Source organism: Bos grunniens, chromosome 10 (assembly GCF_055505025.1).
Source record: "Bos grunniens cultivar Pamir isolate PY7600 chromosome 10, Bosgru_T2T1.0, whole genome shotgun sequence".
Lineage (NCBI taxonomy): Eukaryota > Metazoa > Chordata > Mammalia > Artiodactyla > Bovidae > Bos > Bos grunniens.
In genome coordinates, this window is record NC_141174.1 from 47,257,577 (window position 1) to 47,278,657 (window position 21,081).

At 36.5% G+C, this 21,081-nt stretch overlaps 1 protein-coding gene across 9 annotated transcripts in view; it reads left to right on the plus strand.

The window, feature by feature from the left end:
- Positions 1-21,081, plus strand: part of UNC13C (unc-13 homolog C) — an 839,460-nt gene that overhangs the window by 329,106 nt on the left and 489,273 nt on the right. For 6 of the 9 annotated variants that reach the window (XM_086321021.1, XM_086321018.1, XM_086321019.1 and 3 more), the window contains one exon: positions 3,156-3,220. The exons of 1 other annotated variant lie outside the window; for it this stretch is intronic. Coding sequence is in view for 2 of the 8 variants with exons in the window: in XM_086321016.1 (XP_086177142.1) it covers positions 2,558-2,580; positions 3,156-3,220 (88 nt within the window). In the remaining 6 variants the exon portion in view is untranslated. Of the gene's footprint in view, positions 1-2,557; positions 2,581-3,155; positions 3,221-21,081 lie in introns of all 9 variants that reach the window. 2 more of the 9 variants (XM_086321016.1, XM_086321015.1) reach the window with 1 other exon arrangement.

A 21,081-nucleotide genomic window follows, 5' to 3' on the forward strand; every position in this document is an offset into this window, starting at 1 on the left:
CCCCTAGACTCCTTATCAACCTGTCTAGGAGATGACTCACTATTACTGAGGCATTGTCTAGAAGGATTTCAGGTAAAGAAACTGAAAAAAGTTGAGGATTAGCCAAGGGGAATACGCACTGTATAGTACTTATGTATAAAGATCATGAATCCCTGAAAAGTGATAAGTTTCCAAGAAAGGGGTTATGTTTCAACTGAGTTTTAGAGACTGAGAGGCAGTTAGCTGGATAAAGAAAGAGATAACTTGTTTTAGGGGAAAGAAACTGAAAATGCAAAGACTCACATTTAAAAGAGTATGGGATGAAAACTAAATGGCAAAAATTTACTTGTGGCCAAAGTATAGGATGTGAATCAGGACTGGTGAGCCATAATTTACAGTAGACAAAGATCTTATTTTCTCAAGTGGGCAATGGGTAAAATCAGTGGGTTTTTAAAAAAGAATGGAGAGGATCATATTTGTATTTTAGAAAGGTTTTAAAGGTGATAAGAAAGGAGTCAAAGTGAACAAAATTCGTTAATTGATAATTAATAAAAATATGTATTCAGGGAAAATATGAGTGAACACTGAATGAAACAATGAATTAAAAGTTAATGAATTACTACAGTTAGCAGCTGAAAAATAATAACTTTGGTAAGATTACCCTAATTCAGTCAGATGATTGATATAGAAACCAGTTAGAATGGGGGACTATTTCAAAATACTGATATACGAAATCAGACTTAATGTCATTGTTTCCCAAACTAGCTATTGCTAGTTAGTAGGAAATACCATAATGTTGTTATTTGATGTGTTAGTTATTTATTCATTTGCTATCTATTTGATTAATCATAACAGTTTTCCATGTGGTTTGACTTGTTTTCAGGGTATAATACTATAATTCTGAAAAATAAAAACTTTGTATTTTATCTTTCAGCATTTATGTTTTTTATTTCTGTTTTACTCTATTGGTTAGGATTTATGGAAATAAATTAAAATATTGTAGTGGACATTTTTGCCTTTTAATAACAGGGATGCCTTAATATTTTACACTTAAGTTGATTCTAAAAGACATTTTTCAGCATATGAAAATTAACTCATTCCAGGCTAAGTAGGTTAAAAATTATTTGGAAGGTTTTGAAATTTTATCAAATAGCTTGTATGCTCCTACTTAAATGCAGATATGTGTTTTATGATCAGTTGATGTCATTTTATAGTCAATGATTTTTATTTATTTATTTATTTATTTTTTCGTCAATGATTTTTAAATCATGCTTTTGAAAACAATCTTCATGGCTATGATATATTATTCTTCTGATACAGTGCTGAATTTTATTTTCTGTATTTTGTGAAGTATTTAAAATATTTATGGCCATATTGCTTTATTACTTTATATTGTGCCTACTGTGCTTTGTATTCAAAGATACAACCATAGGATAGTGTAAAATCTTCAAAATATTACACAAAAATATTTAGTTATGTTAACTGGTTCATATTTAATGGGTCAAGAAAACAAACAATTTCAGATTTTTATCAATAAAAATCACCATTGAATTACATGTCCTCAAGCAAATCTTCCTCTTTCTGGGACTCATCTATGAAAATAAGGGGTCTCAGATACAAAAAATGTAAGGTCACTCCAGTTCTAGCTTTCTGCAAACTTGTATTCATATGGAAATCCCTTTGGCTTTATGCTAAAAAACAGTAACACTGTGTAAGTTAGAAATGGACCATGCTATGATGACCCTTGAAAATGTAGACTTGAGTTTCAAAAAGAAACAAAAAATTTGAAAAATCACAAGTCCATCGTTCATCTACTTGGGCCCATGAGCAGTTGAAACTGAGAAATACTGACTTGGTGATTTTATCCTAAGTTATACTGGAGAACCATGGACCAAACATCCCTCCCTGTTTTGTTCAATTTACTTGAAATGTTGAATCCAAAGGGCAGAAGATGGGGAATCAGAAGCCTTGGATTTATACCACTCTGTCATTTGGTGGTTTGGGGATCTTAAGTAACTTAACACCTTCAGGCATCAGATTTCTTATTTGCAAGGTGAAATATACTTAATCTTTTAGTTCTAAAGTTCTATGATATGAGAAGCAATAAATAACCCCATAATAAAAATTCTTTAATTTATATAGTCACCTGGGGTTTACTTTCACATATATTGATCTTAATTGAGCCTCTTCACAAAGTTTGGAGGCAAAAAGCAAAATATTAGTGACTTTATTTCAGAGTTAGGTCTAGACTCCAGACCATTTGTAGTTTGCCCAGTGTGCTTAGCAAGTGGCGGAGTCCCGGCTGGAGCCTAGGCATTCTGATACTTCAATTGTTCTTTTCTTTTTATGACACATTGTCTTTCGTTAAGCTCTGTAATCACCCTTTTATACTTTTCAAGCATTCTGGCACATTTTCCAACTCTTTAAATTGTAGGGACCAGCTATCCTTCTTCCCTTGGGGTTCATTTATAATTTTAAACTATAGAACATTAACACTTGGTTCATGTATATGTTTAAATGATTTCTTGAAAAGTACTCCATCTAACATTTATTCCTTCTTTTCCTGATTCTCTTTCAGATAGCAGTTCTGTGGATGAAAAGGTTTTAAATCATACTTTTTCTTCCCTCCTGAGGGATCTTGTCTTTTTGTACATGTTTGTTTGTGACATATTAGACCTGTTTTGGTTCTTCTGTTTTAGTTGTGAACTGTGCATGTTATCCCAGCTTTCCATTCATTGGTTGTCCTTTAAGTGTGCCCCAATCTGTTGCTTTTATGAAGAGATTACACCTTGCCAGCTTTGCTTACTATAGCTTACACTTGCCAACCTAGGGGTCTGCTACGGTCAAACGCAGCATCTGTTGTTAAGTCTGGCAAATCATGATCCTCTGACTGATTCATGATCTTCACTGCACATACCAAGTTTTAAGGGCAAATGGTATTGGAATATGATATTTTCCTTGACTCTGCCAGTGCTTTTGTTTGAATGCTGACAGCTAATTTCAAAACCTCCACCCATAAAACCACAGTAGCTTTGACTTGGAGCTGACCCTGCTTAGCATCTGTCATACTAGGTGTTACGTGTATAGTGCAGTTGACGCGTGTTCCCAATTCACGTGTACATAGCTATAGAATGCTGAAAGTCTGTTTCTTTTGTTTCTCTCCATTTTCATTTAAGGCTCGGATAGTAAGTGGCAATGATTTGGATGCTTCCAAATTCTCTGCACTACAGGCGTTTGGTGGGTGAGTACACTCATAACCTTCCTAATTCATTCCATTCATCAATGTTTCTTGGCTGTGCTCTCAACATAGGTATTTTGAGTGCAGAATCTTTCATGATGGTATAATTAGCTTGCCTTGCTGTTGCTTTCTTCTTGCAGTAAAATAGTTTTATAGTGCTTTTTAAAAAGTATATAGATTTGTGTATATTTAAGTTTAATTATGAATAAATATATCTGTATATAAAGAAGAAAATTGAAATCACCTAGCCAGAATAGATCATTCCATAGACAAAACATAACGATATAATTTTAATTACTAGTACAGTTAATACAGTGTTTTGATCTGCTTGTTTGCACTTAATGATGTTTGCATGAGAATATCTTTCTGTTTCAATAAGTCAGTCAATGTAATCATTTTCTGCAGTTGCATTTTATGGGTGTATAAAAGTATTTAAAATGTGACCACAAAATAATGTGTTAATTATATTTTCTATTTAGTTATATCAATTATATTTTCTAAATAAAACACTTAAACAACAAAGATCTGCTTTAATGTCCCTAAAGATACAGTTTGGCTCATGTGTTGTTAGGCCTTTTTCTGTGTGCTTGCATATACATGCATATATCTATATCTATATGTTGTATATATTTTTATAGAATAATAGTTTCATATATCCCTGTACATTGAACATAAATGCCAACATATGGCCATTCTATAAATAAACAATAATTTAGTGTTGATTTAATAGTGGGTATCATTATAGTTGTTTCATAAATAATGACTCATTTGTTCCTTACAATGGCTCTATGAGGTAAGTACTATTTTGACCATCATTTTATACATGAGGAAATGATATATATATAGCAGTTTAAAAAAAAAAAAAGACCTTTCTCTCCGTACAGCTAGTAAAGTAGCAAAGTGAGTGTTCAAACCCAGTTAGTTCCAGAATCTGTGATCTTAATCACTAATACTATCCTTTATCTTCAACTTGTAGGTTTCTTTTTCCTTACCTTTTCTTTTTTACTACTTGACAACACATTAGTACCTTGGAAAACTTTCCACTTCCATTATTTATACATAATGGAAATATTTCAAAACCTTTGTGTAATATTTGTTCATTCTTCTATTAATTTTTCCAGGATATTTCTAAGCATCATCATTGTAAATGATACTGGAACAGATGTATAATCAGTTTTCAAAGTGTAGTGTGTGGGCCAAAGCTTATGCACAGTATAGATAAATTGTTTTTTAAGTATTGCAATTTGAACACATCTGTGTATAATAGAAATAGAAGCAAAATTTAGATATATGTTTTAGGTTGGGGCAAAGAAATAGTTTCAGTTATGTTTTATAGTATTTTCATTCCTTTAAAATGAATCTTGTTAAATAACATCCTCATGCTATTTACTGTAACCCATATGAAAATTTTTGTTTCGATTTTAAAGCTCCTACATAGTAAAATCATTTTTATTTGGATTTTTCAAATAAGTAACTAAGATATTTGTTATATATACAGACTTTTTGATGCCCTTTAAATACATGAGGAATTGCATTTATACTGGAATATCACAGTAATTTAAATATATTATGAAAACCAACTGTGGCAAAAGCTCACTATGGATTAGTTATAGAAAATTCAGGTAGTAAATGGATTATCCTCTCCCCACTAAATCATATATACTTTCTTTAGTTACTAAAAAGTGACAGTGTGACACATCAAGTATAAGTATTTATCTTAGAAAATAAGTTGAATTTCAATTTAATTTTGGAAAAAACATTGTATGTCATGGTCTTAAAGGCTTATCTGAGTTTATCATATTACAGTTCTTACAGTTCTTACCTCCCTGTGGCATTCATCACTTAATAACAACTTGCCTTCCTATCTCATGTCTGAATATGGACTTTTTTCATTGTCAGTGCAGAAGAGTTAATCTACCTAAATCTTTTGTTAAGTGTATGTTGTGTAAATGTCTAGCTACAATAGGTCATCTTTGCATTTTGATCCTTTCCACATTATGTTTCCAGAAACTTCTCCTTCATAGACTTAGCAAGGGATTTTGCAATTATGGCAGTATGGGAAAGGGGTGATAATTTTTAGTCATCAGAAAGAGAATTTCCTGTTACCTGAAAGTAGATTCCTCCCGAAGAACTTGAAGAATACGTTTAAATGCAAATTTTCAGTCAAACTGTCTTCCAGAAATATTTCTTATTTTACTTTCCCTATAAGTATTTAAATATATATTTTAATAAAGCAAATTCTATAATTTGCTTAATTATAATTCTCAATATTAAAATTTCTATTGTCCTGGGAAACTGAGACTGGAGCAGACTTTGAAAACAGGGAGTCGTTGCTGTTTCATGACAAGGGTGCTACATCCTTCACCCCTCTGCCTTCAGCATTCCTAGTCAGTTCCGAGCCGGACCACAGCCTTCCTTCCCTCTCACATCTCAAGTGTCAATAAAAGCACAGTCTATATACAGTGAAGCCAGGTAACGTAGTTAACAATACTGCTAATTTCTGCTCATCTCTCTCTACAGTTCCTGTAAGTGTTGCTGGAAAAGACATGCCAAAGTTTTATTTTTCCTATCTGTCACAGTATAATTCAGACAGGTTCTGGGAGAGAGAAAAGATGGACAGAAAAAGAGAGAAGGATGTAAAGATGCTTGTTTCAGTGAAGTTATACATTTAACATTTTACATTATAGTACTTTTTGAGTTTGGTAGCTTTTGTCATAATGTAAGCTAAGGGTCTTACCAAGATACAAAAATACAAGACCTATTGGGAGAAAACCATCTCAGATAAAGTGGAGAAACAATAGGGGTAGGCAGGAAGTGCCTTGAACCATGATGCAGGTCTGATACCCTGGGAAGAGAGAAGAAGGAAGGAAAACTAGGCATGAGGAGCCTTAAACCGACTGCAGTGAAACTGATGAGACTACAGTGAAGTGTCAGTTAGTGGGGAGTCCCAGAAAACAGGCTGGCTGTGAGAGGAGTCCCACCTTGAGCATCCATGGCTGGTCTGTTATGCCCGTTCATTGGGTGGCAGCAGCTTGGGGAGAGAGTGGCCTGGGTAAATGAATGCTGCAGTTGGTTCTGGAGGTGTGCTAACTGAAGTCTGTCAACCAGCTACTCCTAGGAGATTTCTCTGAGGAACATCTGAGTGATATATGCCCGTGGCTGCCTGGCATCTGATAATTTGACATTATTTGAATGTCAGTTTGATGCCACTTCTTTAATCAGTGACAGTGAATGAAGGCAGGTAAGTACCTTCATGAATCACTTTCTGAGTTAGGCTGCCACTCCCTTGGGGCTTTAACTGCATTACTTAAGTTCGCTTTTCCCTGGATGTTTGTAGCCAGTTTTATTTTTAATTTTTTTGAAGTTTAGTTGATTTACAATGTGTGTGTTTCAGGTGCACAAGAAAGTGAATCAGTTGTGCATATGCATATAGTAGTTTTATTCATTGCATACTGGGGAGCATTTCAAGGCCTCTCTCTGTAATTTTTTCTTCCTAGTCTAGAGGGACCAGTTGTGTCTCCATCAAAATTCAGGAAAGTCTATAAAACAGTGATGAGGGTAGTGGGGAAACATGTAGTTTGAGAGAAGAGAGACTCATAATTTTTGTTCCCTTCTTTCTTCAGTCACTAAAGTTATCGTGATAGTTCTCATGGAAATAAGTTCTCTGAATCTATGGTAAGAAAGATTTATATTCTGTCTGTGCTTCTGAGCTATGCTATAGCCACTCTCCTTAACCCCAGGAAATTGGTGATTACTTTCCAACCACTACTAGGATTATTGAACCTGTTAGAAAAGAGGTGATGTTGAAAGAGGTAAGAAAAAGAGAAAATGGAGACATACTATTGAAGAGCAGTATCTTCTCTATATGTCAAATAGAAAAAGATTAGCTTCTGTGTTGACCTCCCTTTCAAACAGATAAAATTGCTAAATATATATATATATATACACACACACATATATATATATATGAAATAAGTGCTGAGATTTCCAAGGTTCAATTATTGCCATGAACAAATAACTTAGTGAATGTGAGCAAGTCAATCATTAGTCAGAATTCTGAAGAGTTCTTTTGTATTTAAGTTTACCTTGATTAAAGTCATGATTTTTGTTGTAGTTGTTACACCAGACACAAACAGATTGTAAAATATATGGATATAACAGGTTTAATATACTGTTTCATGTTTGTCATAGTTCTCACATTGCTTTTATATTCTCTATAAAGTTTAGGATCCTATATTCTGTCCTCATGCCTTCTTCCCCACTGCTAGTCTTGACCTCCATGTTTCGTCTGGTGTGAAATCAGTCACTTAACACAGAAGCTAAGATTGTTCTTACTCTTAAGGAGCTTTTAACCCATCTTGTCTCATAGCAGCAGTCTTTACCCTGGTAATGGATAACTTTTTTTTTTTTTTCCTATCTAGCCCATAAATTAAATTCTTCTGTGCCCCCTCAGATAATTTCCTTTCTGCTAAAGAAAAAGGCCAGAAATTCTCCTAAGCCTGGACAACAGTTCTTTCCACTGCTATAAACCCTTCACTGGGTCAGTGGTTCATCATGCATAAACATCCTTGCACGCTGTCAACCAGGTTTACCAAGTACCAAGAAAATGACAGCCTTCACATAACTTTGCTTCACTCACAATAGCAAATCACTCTTTGGGGCAAAATAGAAGCCTTTTTCTTTCACTTTCCAATTATTTGTTTTCATGGAAAAACTCCTTTTCCTCCCAGGGGATTTGGTAGAGGAGAGCACTATAGATTTAGGGAGACCTGAGTTAAGATTAGGGACTGTTAATTGTTATATGGGTTATCAGATGCAAACGTATCTACTTCCATAATTCATAGTTGTACAACAGTTCAATCACCATGCCTATACTTTTTTCAACTTAGATTGCCATCAGCCTCATTTTAGTTTTCAATACATTTTATCTAGGCAATTACAAGGTTATCTTCTAACTGATCTTCCTGCATCAATTTATTCTTCCACATTAATTCTAGTCTATATGTTGTTAAAGACTAATCTCCTTAAAGTGAAAGTGGCTCAGTCATGTCCGACTCTTTGTGACCCCATGGACTGTTAGTCTATCAAATTCTCCAGGCCAGAATACTGGAGTGGGTAGTCTTTCCCTTGTCCAGGGGATCTTCCCAATCCAGGGATCAAACCCAGGTCTCCCGCATTACAAGTGGATTCTTTACCAGGCGAACCACAGGGGAAGCCCATTTCCTTAAAGCACAGTCCTTTTCTACTGAAATATGTCTAATGTGTCCTCATTTCTGCAATATAAAGTTGGCTGTTTGTACATGGCTTTGAGTGTCCTTCCTGATTTCTGTTTCTCTCTTTTTACAACAAAGTAGTATTACTCCCTTTTCTATGTTCTTCCATGTCATTCCTATAACATATATTAATTTCTTAAGTTACATAACCTTTACAAGATTCATATCCTTGATGACTTGATTTTAAGCTCTCTAAAGGCACAGAGTCGGTCTTTTGTTATTTGTGTTTCCTTTTATAAAGTTTATGGTAGTGTCTTGCCCTTTTAGGACCTCATTCATAAGTTCATTTTGGTTTAGAATGACAGTCTCTTAGATCATTGGTTAGAATTATTTTTTAAGAGACTTGGGTCTACCATATTTTAAGAAAAAATATTCTTGAAATAACTGTGGATTGAGGAGGAGACACATATGAGAAGTACTTTTTAAAAGAAACTTAAACATCTCTCAAACTTAATGTTACTGAGCTCTTAACAGGAAAAGAAAATCACGAGGCAGTTTTTCTCATAGAAGATATAACCCCAGTTGATTAGGAGGTTGCTTTACTTTGGATTATGAATCTTCTTTTCTATTTTGGAGTAATGTTTAAAGGTTCTGCTGAGAAAATTTATACAATAATCCTACTCTAATTATTCTAAGATAAATTTTATCCTTTCTATCAGAAAACCTCACCTCTTTAGAACACTCTAGATATAAATTCACACTGTGTTAAAGATTTCCTCTAGTAAACTCCATACTTGAAAGGAAAATGTTTATGATTAATCATTGAATAATCTTTTTCACCCTGTTCTTTATACAAGTAATAAAGGGAGTCATCTTGCTCAGTCCATTATAGAATGAATGAAACCTGGCATCTCGTAACTCATGTCAGACATAGTCATGACAGTGTGTAGTTATATCAGCTAGAAAATAATCTTATGTGAGGCTGGGGTCCTCTAGTGCTCAGCACTCTGCTTGCAGTCCTCCTGCCAAGCAGACACATTATATTTTATAAGCAAGATCTAGCCTAGACAGAGAACCTCTTAGCTAGGAAAGCTGATATCAGTAAGGCTATCAACTTTCTAAACTCATTTATCAAAAAATGATTACTAAGCCATTATTTTCCTGTGGCAAAAACAAAGCAAAAGAAAACCACCACCAAAAAAAAAAGAAAACCCTGCCTATCTAACTTCGGCCTACCACCAGCTGTCAGTTTCCTAGTTTATGTTGAGCTGAAATTAGACTCGTAAATTCCTTAATATCGCCATTGAGAAGATCTTGATTATTAGACTCGTAAATTCCTTAATATCGCCATTTTTATGTTAGCCACAAAGCCCAGCCACTAGGCCGACTCCTTCAATGTATGGAAAACCACCAGGTTTAACTACAAAACACCAGGACCACATCCTTAGACTCTGTTAATAGGAAATATATGTTAACATAACGTCTGTGGAAGGAAGATTTGTTACTGACTGCAGTCTGAACCAGATTTATAGATACCATAGTTTTCTTGGAGTAAATTATAAATAATTTCTTCCAGGTGTATTTTTTCCTACTTAGATGTTGGCACATAATTCATAGAACTCATTTACAGGATTAAGAAAATGAAATTGTTACCTCATTACTACTAGCTTATAGTTCACAAAATTAGAGATTGACAGCTTTTTCATCTGGCCTAGTTTGTAGCTTAACATTTTTTCTGACTCAGTAGTAGACTACAAACGCAGAAGGACACTCAATCCAGGGATACTGTGTAAGACTCTCAAATCTGGTAATGATTTTAGTGAAAAGATTCCTCCATCCACAAAAGACCTGATGTCCACTCTAAATGAGACCATTTTCTGTGGTGATAAAGCAGTGCAGAGAGTATTCCTCAGTGAGATTATATTTCTATTATTAAGTTGTTCATAAGAATATACAACTTCAGGATCATGCTGGGTTACAGGGTTTCACTGAAACATCACATAGCTTTCTCTGTGGCTCAACGGGTAAAGAATTCACCTGCCATTCAGGAGACACAGGAGATGTAGGTTCAATCCCTGGGTCAGGAAGATACCCTGGAGGAGGAAATGACAGCCCCCTCAAGTATTCTTGCCTGGGGAATCCCATGGATAGAGGAGCCTGCTGGTTTACAATCTATGGGGTTGCAAAGAATCGGACACAACTGAGCAATAATATTAGAATATATACTCATCATATAAAGGCCACTCTCTCTGCTTTTTAAGAAAGATAGGTTTACATTTCTGATTGAGAAGATGCTTATGGTCCTTCATCCATATGAGCCCTGGATGCAGCCCTTCATTCAAGGGAAGGAAACCATAGCCACTACCAACTCTGAAACTTTCCTTTCCATAATTGTTTCACACAGTACTGGTTGGCTCCTCAGGAAGGGCCTGCTTTCCCTTTTATCTTTCGGTGACTGCCAGTCAAAAATATACCCAACAAGAAGTCTGTCTTTCCCTAGTTTTTGAAAGCCCAATCCCAGCTCACTGTACTTGAGATGGTCTTTAAATAAATCCCAGATAATGCACTTTCCAAAGACTAGCTTTTGGTAAAGCCACTTCAGCTTTAGGGATTGAAGTTGCAACCTACAACCCCCAGCCCCTGAGGCCATATCTTTTCTCACCTTTGTGACTCCCATTCAGAAATGCTTTCCTTCTTCCAGGCTCCTAATCTGAAAACCAAAATATCTTTCAAGCTGGTACTTTCCATCCTCTCTTCTAACCTCAAGTATTGCAGGAGGACCCACCTCATTAATGTAGCAGCTTCTAGAGATATTCTAGCCTCAGAAAAAGAAATTCCTAGTTAAGAAACCTTAGGAGAGCATATATGTTGGGGGAAAAAAAATTGCTATGTAGAAGCATATTTTTCTAAAGCTTGATTTGTATTTAATTTGCTTATTGAACATCTAGTATTACTGTGCATTTTCAGTTCTTTAAAACAGATCTTTACTCTTGAGTTAAGTCTCTGGCTTGGCTTAAATTCATTAGAAAATCAATGAATCTTTAAAGATACACTAAATAGAATCAAGTTTAATGTTTGAATGCCTTCCAGTTATTTTATGTGTTTGAAAAGCAGCGAATTAAAATCACTGATAATCCTTTATGAATATAGTAATTGGGTAGTCAGTTTTAAAACACTGCCAGTTCAGTAACTATGGAAAATATCATCTGCTACATTGAGCAGAAAAAATGGCTTGTGTTAGAAAATTACCAGTTATTAGTCAAAAAGCATTGAAAATAATGCCTCTAGGTTACACGACAATTATGATTACTATGCATCCTTAACCTGAGGGTTCTTTCCAAAGCTTAATTGATTTGACTATTGACTATATCTAACATGCATAAACTATCTTAGGGGGAAAAATGAGCTTGATCATTTTATATCCCAATAAAGCATATATTGAATGGTGCTTTAAGTATCTTTTAATAAATGAAAACCTTATTCTATGAAAGTAGATAACATAGATTTCCTCTTACAGACAAGTATTTGTTGTTTAGTCTCTAAGTCTGGAGAAGGAAATGGAAACCCACTCCAGTGTTCTTGCCTGGAGAATCCCGGGGACGGGGGAGCCTGGTTGGGCTGCCTCTATGGGGTCGCACAGAGTCAGACACGACTGAAGCGACTTTGCAGCAGCAGCAGTCTCTAAGTCATATCCAACCTTTGGGACCCTATGAATTATAGTCCACCAGGCTCTTCTGTCCATGAGATTTCCCAGGCAAGAATACTGGAGTGGGTTGTCATTTCCTTCCCCAGGGGATATTCCCAACCCAGGGATCAAACCTGTGGCTCCTGCATTGGCAGTAGGATTCTTTACTGCTGAGCCACCAGGGAAGCCCAAAGGCAGACGATAGAGGAGAGCAAGAAAAAAAAAAAAAAGGAAAAAAAAAAAAAACCACAGTAATAGTCACTGCGAACCAAAATGGTTTGCTTCTGTAATCTCATTTGAAGTAACAAGTTTGCTTAATCCACCATATGTTCTTAAATATTGAGCAGCTTGTTAATCGAACCATAATTCTCAGATATGACCAATTCTAAATTGAAGACTAGTAGGAATACTTCAAGGCTGTATATTGTCACCCTACTTATTTAACTTATATGCAGAGTACATCATGAGAAACACTGGGCTGGAGGAAGCACAAGCTAGAATCAAGATTGCCGGGAGAAATATCAATAACCTCAGATATGCAGATGACACCACCCTTATGGCAGAAACGAAGAGGAACTAAAGAGCCTCTTCATGAAAGTGAAAGAGGAGAGTGAAAAAGTTGGCTTAAAGCTCAACATTCAGAAAACGAAGATCATGGCATCCAGTCCCATCACTTCATGCAAATAGATGGGGAAACAGTGGCTGACTTTATTTTGGGGGGTTCCAAAATCACTGCAGATGGTGATTGTAGCCATGAAATTACTTACTCCTTGGAAGGAAAGTTATGACCAACCTAGACAGTATATTAAAAAGCAGAGACATTACTTTGTCAACAAAGGTCCATCTAGTCAAGGCTATGGTTTTTCCAGTGGTCATGTATGGATGTGAAAGTTGGACTATGAAAAAAGCTGAATGCCGAAGAATTAATGTTTTTGAACTGTGGTGTTGGAGAAGACTCTTGGTAGTCCCTTGGACTGCAGGGAGATCCAACCAGTCCATCCTAAAGGAGATCAGTCCTGGGTGTTCATTGGAAGGACTGATGTTGAAGCTGAAACTCCAATACTTTGTCCATCTCATGAGAAGAGCTGACTCATTTGAAAAGATCCTGATGCTGGGAAAGATTGAGGGCAGAAGAAGAAGGGGACAGCAGAGGATGAGGTGGTTTGATGGCATCACCAACTCAATGGACATGGGTTTGGGTGGACTCTGGGAGTTGGTGATGGACAGGGAGGCCTGGCATGCTGCGGTTCATAGGGTTGCAGAGTCGAACACGACTGAGAGACTGAACTGAACTGAGGTAGATACTGGTCTTTATTCTTTCTTAACACTGAAAAACAATATAAAATATAGGATAAATGTAAGGAAACATTTTAGATATTTAAAAAATAGGGCTGATGTTTCAAATTCATTATAACAACAAATACTTTCCCTAGTGTTAATTATAACAGGCCCATATCTAAGCATTATGTGTGATTTTCTTTAAACCTCACCACAACTTTTTGAGGTAGATGTTACAGTTATTTTTCAAATGAGGTTACTAAGCCTTAGACATATTTAACATGGTCAAGGTGAAATAATGATCATTAGAGCTGAGGTTTGAACTAGGTTTATGTTATTCTAGGACTTGACCACTTTACTAGTATGCCAAACTAATGTAATTTGCAAATAAATGATCCTTAAGTCTACATCAGTTCTTTGTAATTATGTATTTTGAACTTAATGTTACATTATGTATTGGTCTGATAAGGTTTCTAAGTAGGTGTATCAGATAAAACTTGTAGATACATTTTAAGATTCCAGGAAAGTATTTGCTAAGGTTTTCTATAATATCCCCTAGGAATATATAAGGAGAAGGCAGTGGCACCCCACTCCAGTACTCTTGCCTGGATAATCCCATGGACGGAGAAGCCTGGTAGGCTGCAGTCCATGGGGTTGCTAAGAGTCAGACACGACTGAGTGACTTCACTTTCACTTTTCACTTTCATGCATTGGAGGAGGAAATGGCAACCCACTCCAGTGTTCTTGCCTGGAGAATCCCAGGGACAGGGGAGCCTGGTGGGCTGCCGTCTCTGGGGTCGCACAGAGTCGGACACGACTGAAGTGACTTGGCAGCAGCAGCAGCAGCAGGAATATATAATATTTCATAATATCACTAAGATAAATTAATGATGAATTGAATGACTAAACCCAAAGTGTGATGACTAATGAATCAGGTGGAATATCTTAGTGGGGTGCTTTAAGAATTGACTTTAGGCTTCCCTGGTGGCTCAAGCAGTAAAGAATCTGCCTGCTGTGCAGGAAATGGGAGACACAGTTTTGATCTCTGGGTTAGGAAGATCCCCTGGAGGAGGAAATGGCAGCCTGATTCAGTATTCTTGCCTGGGAACTCCAACGGACAGAGGAGCCTGGTGGGCTGCAGTCCATAGAGTCACAAAGAGTCGGACATGACTGAGCACCAGCACTTTGACTATTTTTAGTTGAAGTAAATGGAAATGTAAAAGATCTGATTGTAGGATTTGTGGGTGACATTGTTGGTAAAATAGTGTTATTAGATAATGGAATTAATATCTAAGATTTTAGCATATTACCACTGAATATGGTAAGGTGAAGTATAAATAGTGTATGAGTCAGGATAAACCAGGTTACTATGCAATAACTCACCATCCTTCTCAGTTTTTTTGTATTAATCAAATAAAGGTTTATTTCTTGTCTGTAGTATATTTTCAATGCGTATAAAACAAGAAAGGAGGATGCACTTGATAGCTGCCCAGGGAACCAGGCTGGCAAATTCTCAACACACATTTTCATGGTTTCATTGTAACGGAAGTAGGCAGTGACAAACTGGGCTCTTACTCTTAAAGCTTTTTGTTAGACGTGACATGTTTCCTTTCTGTTTATACTACAATGAACAAAGCAAATCATGTGGCAAAGACTAGTTTAAGGGGAGGGTTGTTGCGCTCTTACCATATATCTGAAAGGAGAAAAGACCTGGAGTGTTTCTCAGCAGCCTAATTGTCACAATTAGGGATAGGTGGGGGCCTTGAACTCAGACTGTAGAAGAGAGGAAAGACAGTTTAATATCGACACATGAAAAAATTCAAAGTGTTCATTGAATCTAGTGGCAGATTAAGTCAGATTGTGATGCTAGCATGGTGAGCCTGCAGGGAGTGTCCCTATAGAGCACCAGGAGAGAAGTGCAGAATCCAAACAAGACGGAAGGCCTTGCACCATGTCCAGCTCCCCTGCCTCTCAGGACTGTGCACTCAGTTCAGGGACCAACACCTGCACAGGGTGTAGATAAGAGAGAAGGTTTGTAGATCAAACGTGTGTTGAAAAGGGATCTCAAATCACACCATATGAAAAACCATCAGTGAGCCAGGGACACACTGAACCTGAAAAAGGGAAGGTTCTGGAGAGAATGTATTCAAGGTCTTCAGATATTTAAAAGATCAGATGTGGGAAAGCGATTAAATTGTCCCAAGCTTCGCAGAGGGAAAAACATGGATAGCTGGTGAAATTATGAGTAGCCAGTCTTCTTAATATGAGGAGAAATTTCCAACAGTAAGATTTTGTGAAGAACCAAATTCTATGTTTCCAAAGATACTTAAATAGTTTGATCACTTGTTAGAAATGTTGCAAAGGAAATTGGGTATGAGATGCTTGATTCTTCAAAAATTCTTCCAGTTTCAAGATTCTATTACCTTTTATCCTAATATCCTAATATAATCTTGGTATCAGACAGATGTTTCTGTGTAATGAGCCACCCTGCAATTCTGTAGCTTAAAACAATGATTAACTGATCTTGTCTGCATTCACTTATGCACGTACGGTCTGGTGGACAGGGGCTGGTTCTCACATGTCTGTGGGTGTCTGACTATTATCTGGGCAACAGAGGGGAGTGGGCTATATGTCACTTTTCATCCAGCTGGCCAGATGAAGGTTGTTCATATGGCAAAGACAGGATTCTAAGAAAACAAGTTGAAGCAGCAAGGCAACCTTAGGCCAGGCTTGAAACTGACAGCCTGCACTTTTGCTACATTCTTTTGTCTAGAAAAAGTAATTGTGAGCTCAGACTCAGTGGAAAAAGACCCTGACTCTTTATGGGAGGAAAGAATTCATGACATTTATCTGATCTGCCATACTTATGTATGCCTATAATTAAATGTTATTCAAAATTACATACTTAGAATTTGAAGAAAATAGAATGCTATTTCATGTGTTTACCTTCACTTATAAAATGATATTCTCTGCACTTGGAATAATAATAATAAAAATTACCATGAAAATAGCAGAATCTAATCTTTGGCATTAAACCAATTACCTCAGCTATAACACAAGGTTAAGGGTGACTTCACTTTTCCAGTGGATAAAGTTCTCCGAAAATTTATTAAAGGAAAATATTTATGATTTGGAGTTGCCAGGAAAGATTTAATGAGGAGATGGCATTGAATTGGGATATGAAGTTTGGTAGAATTTTAATATGTGCCTATAGCAACATCAGAGCAGAAAGTAGTTCAAAAACTTAAATAGCATCACAGGCAAAAAAATGTATGGGACAATAACATGTCATAGTATATGCAGGAGAAAAGTGGAAGATGGGTTTGAACAGGAAGTTGAAACTGAATGCCTGACTACAGATATTAAATATATTAATCTTTTGAATAATATATCTGTAACTTTGAATTTCTGTGTCTTGTGACAATGACTCAGTCGTTCTGGGAACATAGTGGTTGAACAGTAACTTCTAGGTGATGACAATGAGGGGAAGAAACTATGAATTTATATTCAGAAGCCTTTACAATTTTCATTAACATAGACTCATCTGCCAAAAGTACAAGAAACTTAATTTTTAGATGCATATTAGTCTTTAGAAGCAAGTGCATTTAGGCATGGCAGACATGTCTTTTGCTTGGAGTGCTTTTACATAACTCTGTCAACCATGATAAACATCACTGCAAATCCTGCTCATTATCTTGATGATTAGACTCTAAGGTCCTGGGTAGGAAAGGCCAAAGTAAAGATGGATAGAAGCCTTTGCTGCTCAGAATGGTCTGAGTGTAAATCTTTTCACATAGTGTCACATCATCCACCTTATCAACTTAATATATAAATATTCCTTCAGGAAGCAACACTTGAAATACTTGTTCCAGGTGACAACTACAGAATCTCATGTTTCAGAAGAATCCCCAAGTTTAATAAGATGCATGTATTTGTATCAAGTACGGTAAGCCCGCTATATATGAACGAGTTCCATTCTGAGAGTGAATTCTTAAGTCCAGTTTTTTTGTAAGTCCAACAAAGTTAGCCTAGGAACCCAACTAACACAATCAACTATATTGCACTCTACTGTAATAGTTTTCTAATACTTCTCATACAACTAATGCATAAAACAGACACACAAAATAAAACTTTTGTAATCTCACAGTACAGTACCTTGAAAGGTAAAGTAGTACAGTGCAACAACTGGCACACAGGGGTTGGCATAGAGTGAATGGGTAAGAAGAATTACTGATGGGAGGAGGGAGAGAAGGTGGGAGATAGTAGAGCAGAAGGATCATCAGCAATAGGAGATGGAGGACAAGCTGCAATTTCACTCCAGTCTGATGTTGATGGCACAGGTTCTGATTCCTTGCTGGATTCAGTTCTATCTACCCTCTTGGAAAAAATGATCCATTGATGTCTTGGTAGTAGCCCTTTTTTCCTCTTGATAGATGACACAGTAGCACTGGATTGCATTCTAAATGGCTGCTGCAACCTTCTTGTACTGTTCTGCATTTGGATCCTGTTCCTCAAAAACAGTGCATCCTCAAGTAAACTAACTTGCATGATTGGGCCTGTGAACACAGTCTCACATCTTCAAAAGTTCACAACTTAAAGGTTCGTATGTAGGGGACTTACTGTATAGAAAGTTAAAAAAAAAAAAAAGACATAAAATTTCTTCTGGAAATGCAAATTAATCCAAGTATACCATGGGAGAAGTACAGTGTTCTTTATAAGCTTCACATAGGTAAAAAACAGAAATGTCAGAAGTGAGGAAATATAGTTGGCCTTTGAGTTTGTCTCATTGGAAATGTAGGTGCTTAGGAGTTAAAAAAAAAAAAAGTGGGCTGAAAATATTTGCTATAGCTATCTTTAGCTGGATTTGGGGATTTGGAATTTTTTGATTTACATATTTCCTTTTCTCTATATGTTCTATACATTTTTTATTTTTCTATAATAAATATATATATTCTACATTTAAAAGTACATGAAGTACCAAAGCAATGAATGAAACCACAGAATATATACAATAGAGTATATTGTCTGGGTCAGAGCTGAGAGTCAGATTTGACCAACGTGGTAAAATCTGTGGAAACTCTTGACAGTGTATGCATTTGCCTTCATTGATTTATACAGAGTTTGAGGGGAGTACTTGTAATTGAGGATTTAGACTTAGATATATTTTATGGGAAGACTGGTTTAGCAGTAATGAAAGTGATCTGCAGCACAATTCAGAGAAACACAGGGAGGTTTATGTGAAAAGTCTTATCAAAAGTGAAAAAAGTAGTCTGACATGGCAATTCAGACTGAGATCCGAACAGCAGAGAAAGGTGTGTGTGTCTGTGTGTGTTTGTCCTTATCCAGTCTTAAAAGTTGTATAAGTAGCTCGGAAGGAGGAAAAAGGGTATATGTGACTTTGGTGTCCAAGAAAAACTATTGAACCGTCCTACTCCCTCACCAACTGGGTACAGACAGCTCCAAGGGTACAAATTTAGAGACGGAACAGTAAGTAAGGGTATAATATTTTCAGTTTTCCTGTTTAGCCACTGGGACTTGAGGAGGGGGAAATCCTGCATCATCTCTGAGCTACAGGCCGATGTGGCGTGACAGTGAATACACAGGATTTGGAATTAGAAGTCCTACTTTTAAATCTTGACCACACCACTCATTACCAGGGTGAGCTTGGGAGAGTTAGTTAATTTGTGAGTCATTGGAAAAATGCGGATTGTAACCATAACGTGTAGCTCACAAGATCATTTAATACATCTCAACTTTTTCACCTAGCACACGCAAACATGATCATTTTATGATATATTAAAGGAAAAGTAAAAGCTTTGCTCATGAAAGCCAGAGATGGTGTCTCCTGGGACTGAAGAGTTTGGTAGGACACAGAGCTTTCATGCTAACCCCGGTAAAGCCCTGGGCAAACTGGGATGAGGTGGCCACCCTAGTGGGTCTGAGGGACTCTGGCTGCCTCAGGTGGCCACTAAGATTAGTGTACCTGTAATGCATGTGTCACTCAATAGAAGGTTCATTAAGAGAATTAAATTAGGCAATATACTTGTATCTATGCAACTCTACTCCTCTAGGCTCTGCCTGAGAAAATGCACAAATTCATACGTGGGGAAGTAGTTATCTACTTCAGCTCTCTGCTCAGCATTTTTCATTAGACATGATTGTTTGCCTCTGGAAGACACAAAGGTCATATCTCAAGAATAACAAAGGAAAGGAAAGAGAGGAGCCTTAACAGAGAATGGAGCATCCATTTCTGATCTGAACTGAGAGTGAGAAGGAGAAACTTGGGTAGAACAAATATTTTCTCTTGCCCCTATAAGGAAGCTAGAGTAAGTAGAACTCAGCAGGCCTACATCTCTTTTCTAAAAGTTTTTGATATTTGACCGGAGAGGTGGTAGATATTTCTTCCCTTTTAGCGTGTAGTATAGTCCAGGCCTCTGCTTTTATTCACTAGATATTAGGCTTATCATCTCAACTGAGGTAAGTTTCTTTTTTCCTGATGTTGAAAGCTGGGCCATGAGCAGAAATGATGAACCTCTTGGAGTCAGAACTGAAAACAGATCTTACCATGGCTTAAAACTCAACACTTCCTGCATCACACCATTGAACATCTCCCTAATGGTAATGTGTCTTATGAATATACTTTAGTTATTTCATGCTCACAACTGAGCAGGCTACAATAGAACTGTCTAATAAACATTCTGATAAAATAATTTCTAAGTTCCTCTAGCATTGAAATTGTATGGAGATTGTTGGACCAGATAATGTAAAAACACACTAAAAATTTGACACAATATAAATACCAATAGATTTGAGTAGAGGAAAGACTTAGAAGGAGGACTGTATAATTTCAAAGACAAGTCAACACATTTTACACCAAGTGCAAAAGCATTGTTTATGATTAGAGGATGTAAAACAAAAGGCCTTCTCTCTCTTTATGCATGTTGCATTTAGCTGAGAAATAAGTTGAGGGGATAATACTGACATGTGAATTATAAGTGATCATTGAAAACAGGAAAGAAAAAACAGGTAGTCTTGTAGCTAGAATATACATGAATGATCTCTTGGTATTTAAGGTTCTACTTGACGGTGACTTGGACATGGGAATTAGGGATCCGTTTTGGTAGACAAATAGGCTGGTCTTGAGAGGTAATATTGGGACATCACATCATCCAGTGCCAGATGGGGAAGGACCTTGAAAATCAGCTGCGAAGCTTGGGGTTTTTGTTTTCTAAACTACTTTTCTAACTCCAAATACTCAAAGGATGTGCCTGTTCACCAGAATCGGGGGAAATTCCAAATGCATCTTTTTCTTCCCTAGTGTATTATGTTATCTGCATAGCTTGTCCTTAGAGAAAGTTTTAGACAATCAGGAGTCAGGAAGGGCATTTGAACATTTTTTTTTTTTAATTTGTATGAAGTTTGAATTTGAAATTGTGTACAATATATACTGGAAACCAGACAATTGGAAGACTTGAAATATTTTGGATAAAAAGCATAAAGACTATTTTATAAGAAAATAAATGAGTTTTGCTCTAGGCATATTTAGCTGGGGGAAAATATGAAGTGGATAGTCAAATATAATGTTGAATAGTCTTCTAGGAATGAGGGACTAGATCGTCAGTGAAAGTTTGAGACTGGTATATAGATTAGAGTTTAAACACTGCACAAGTTGATAGCTAAATGGAAAT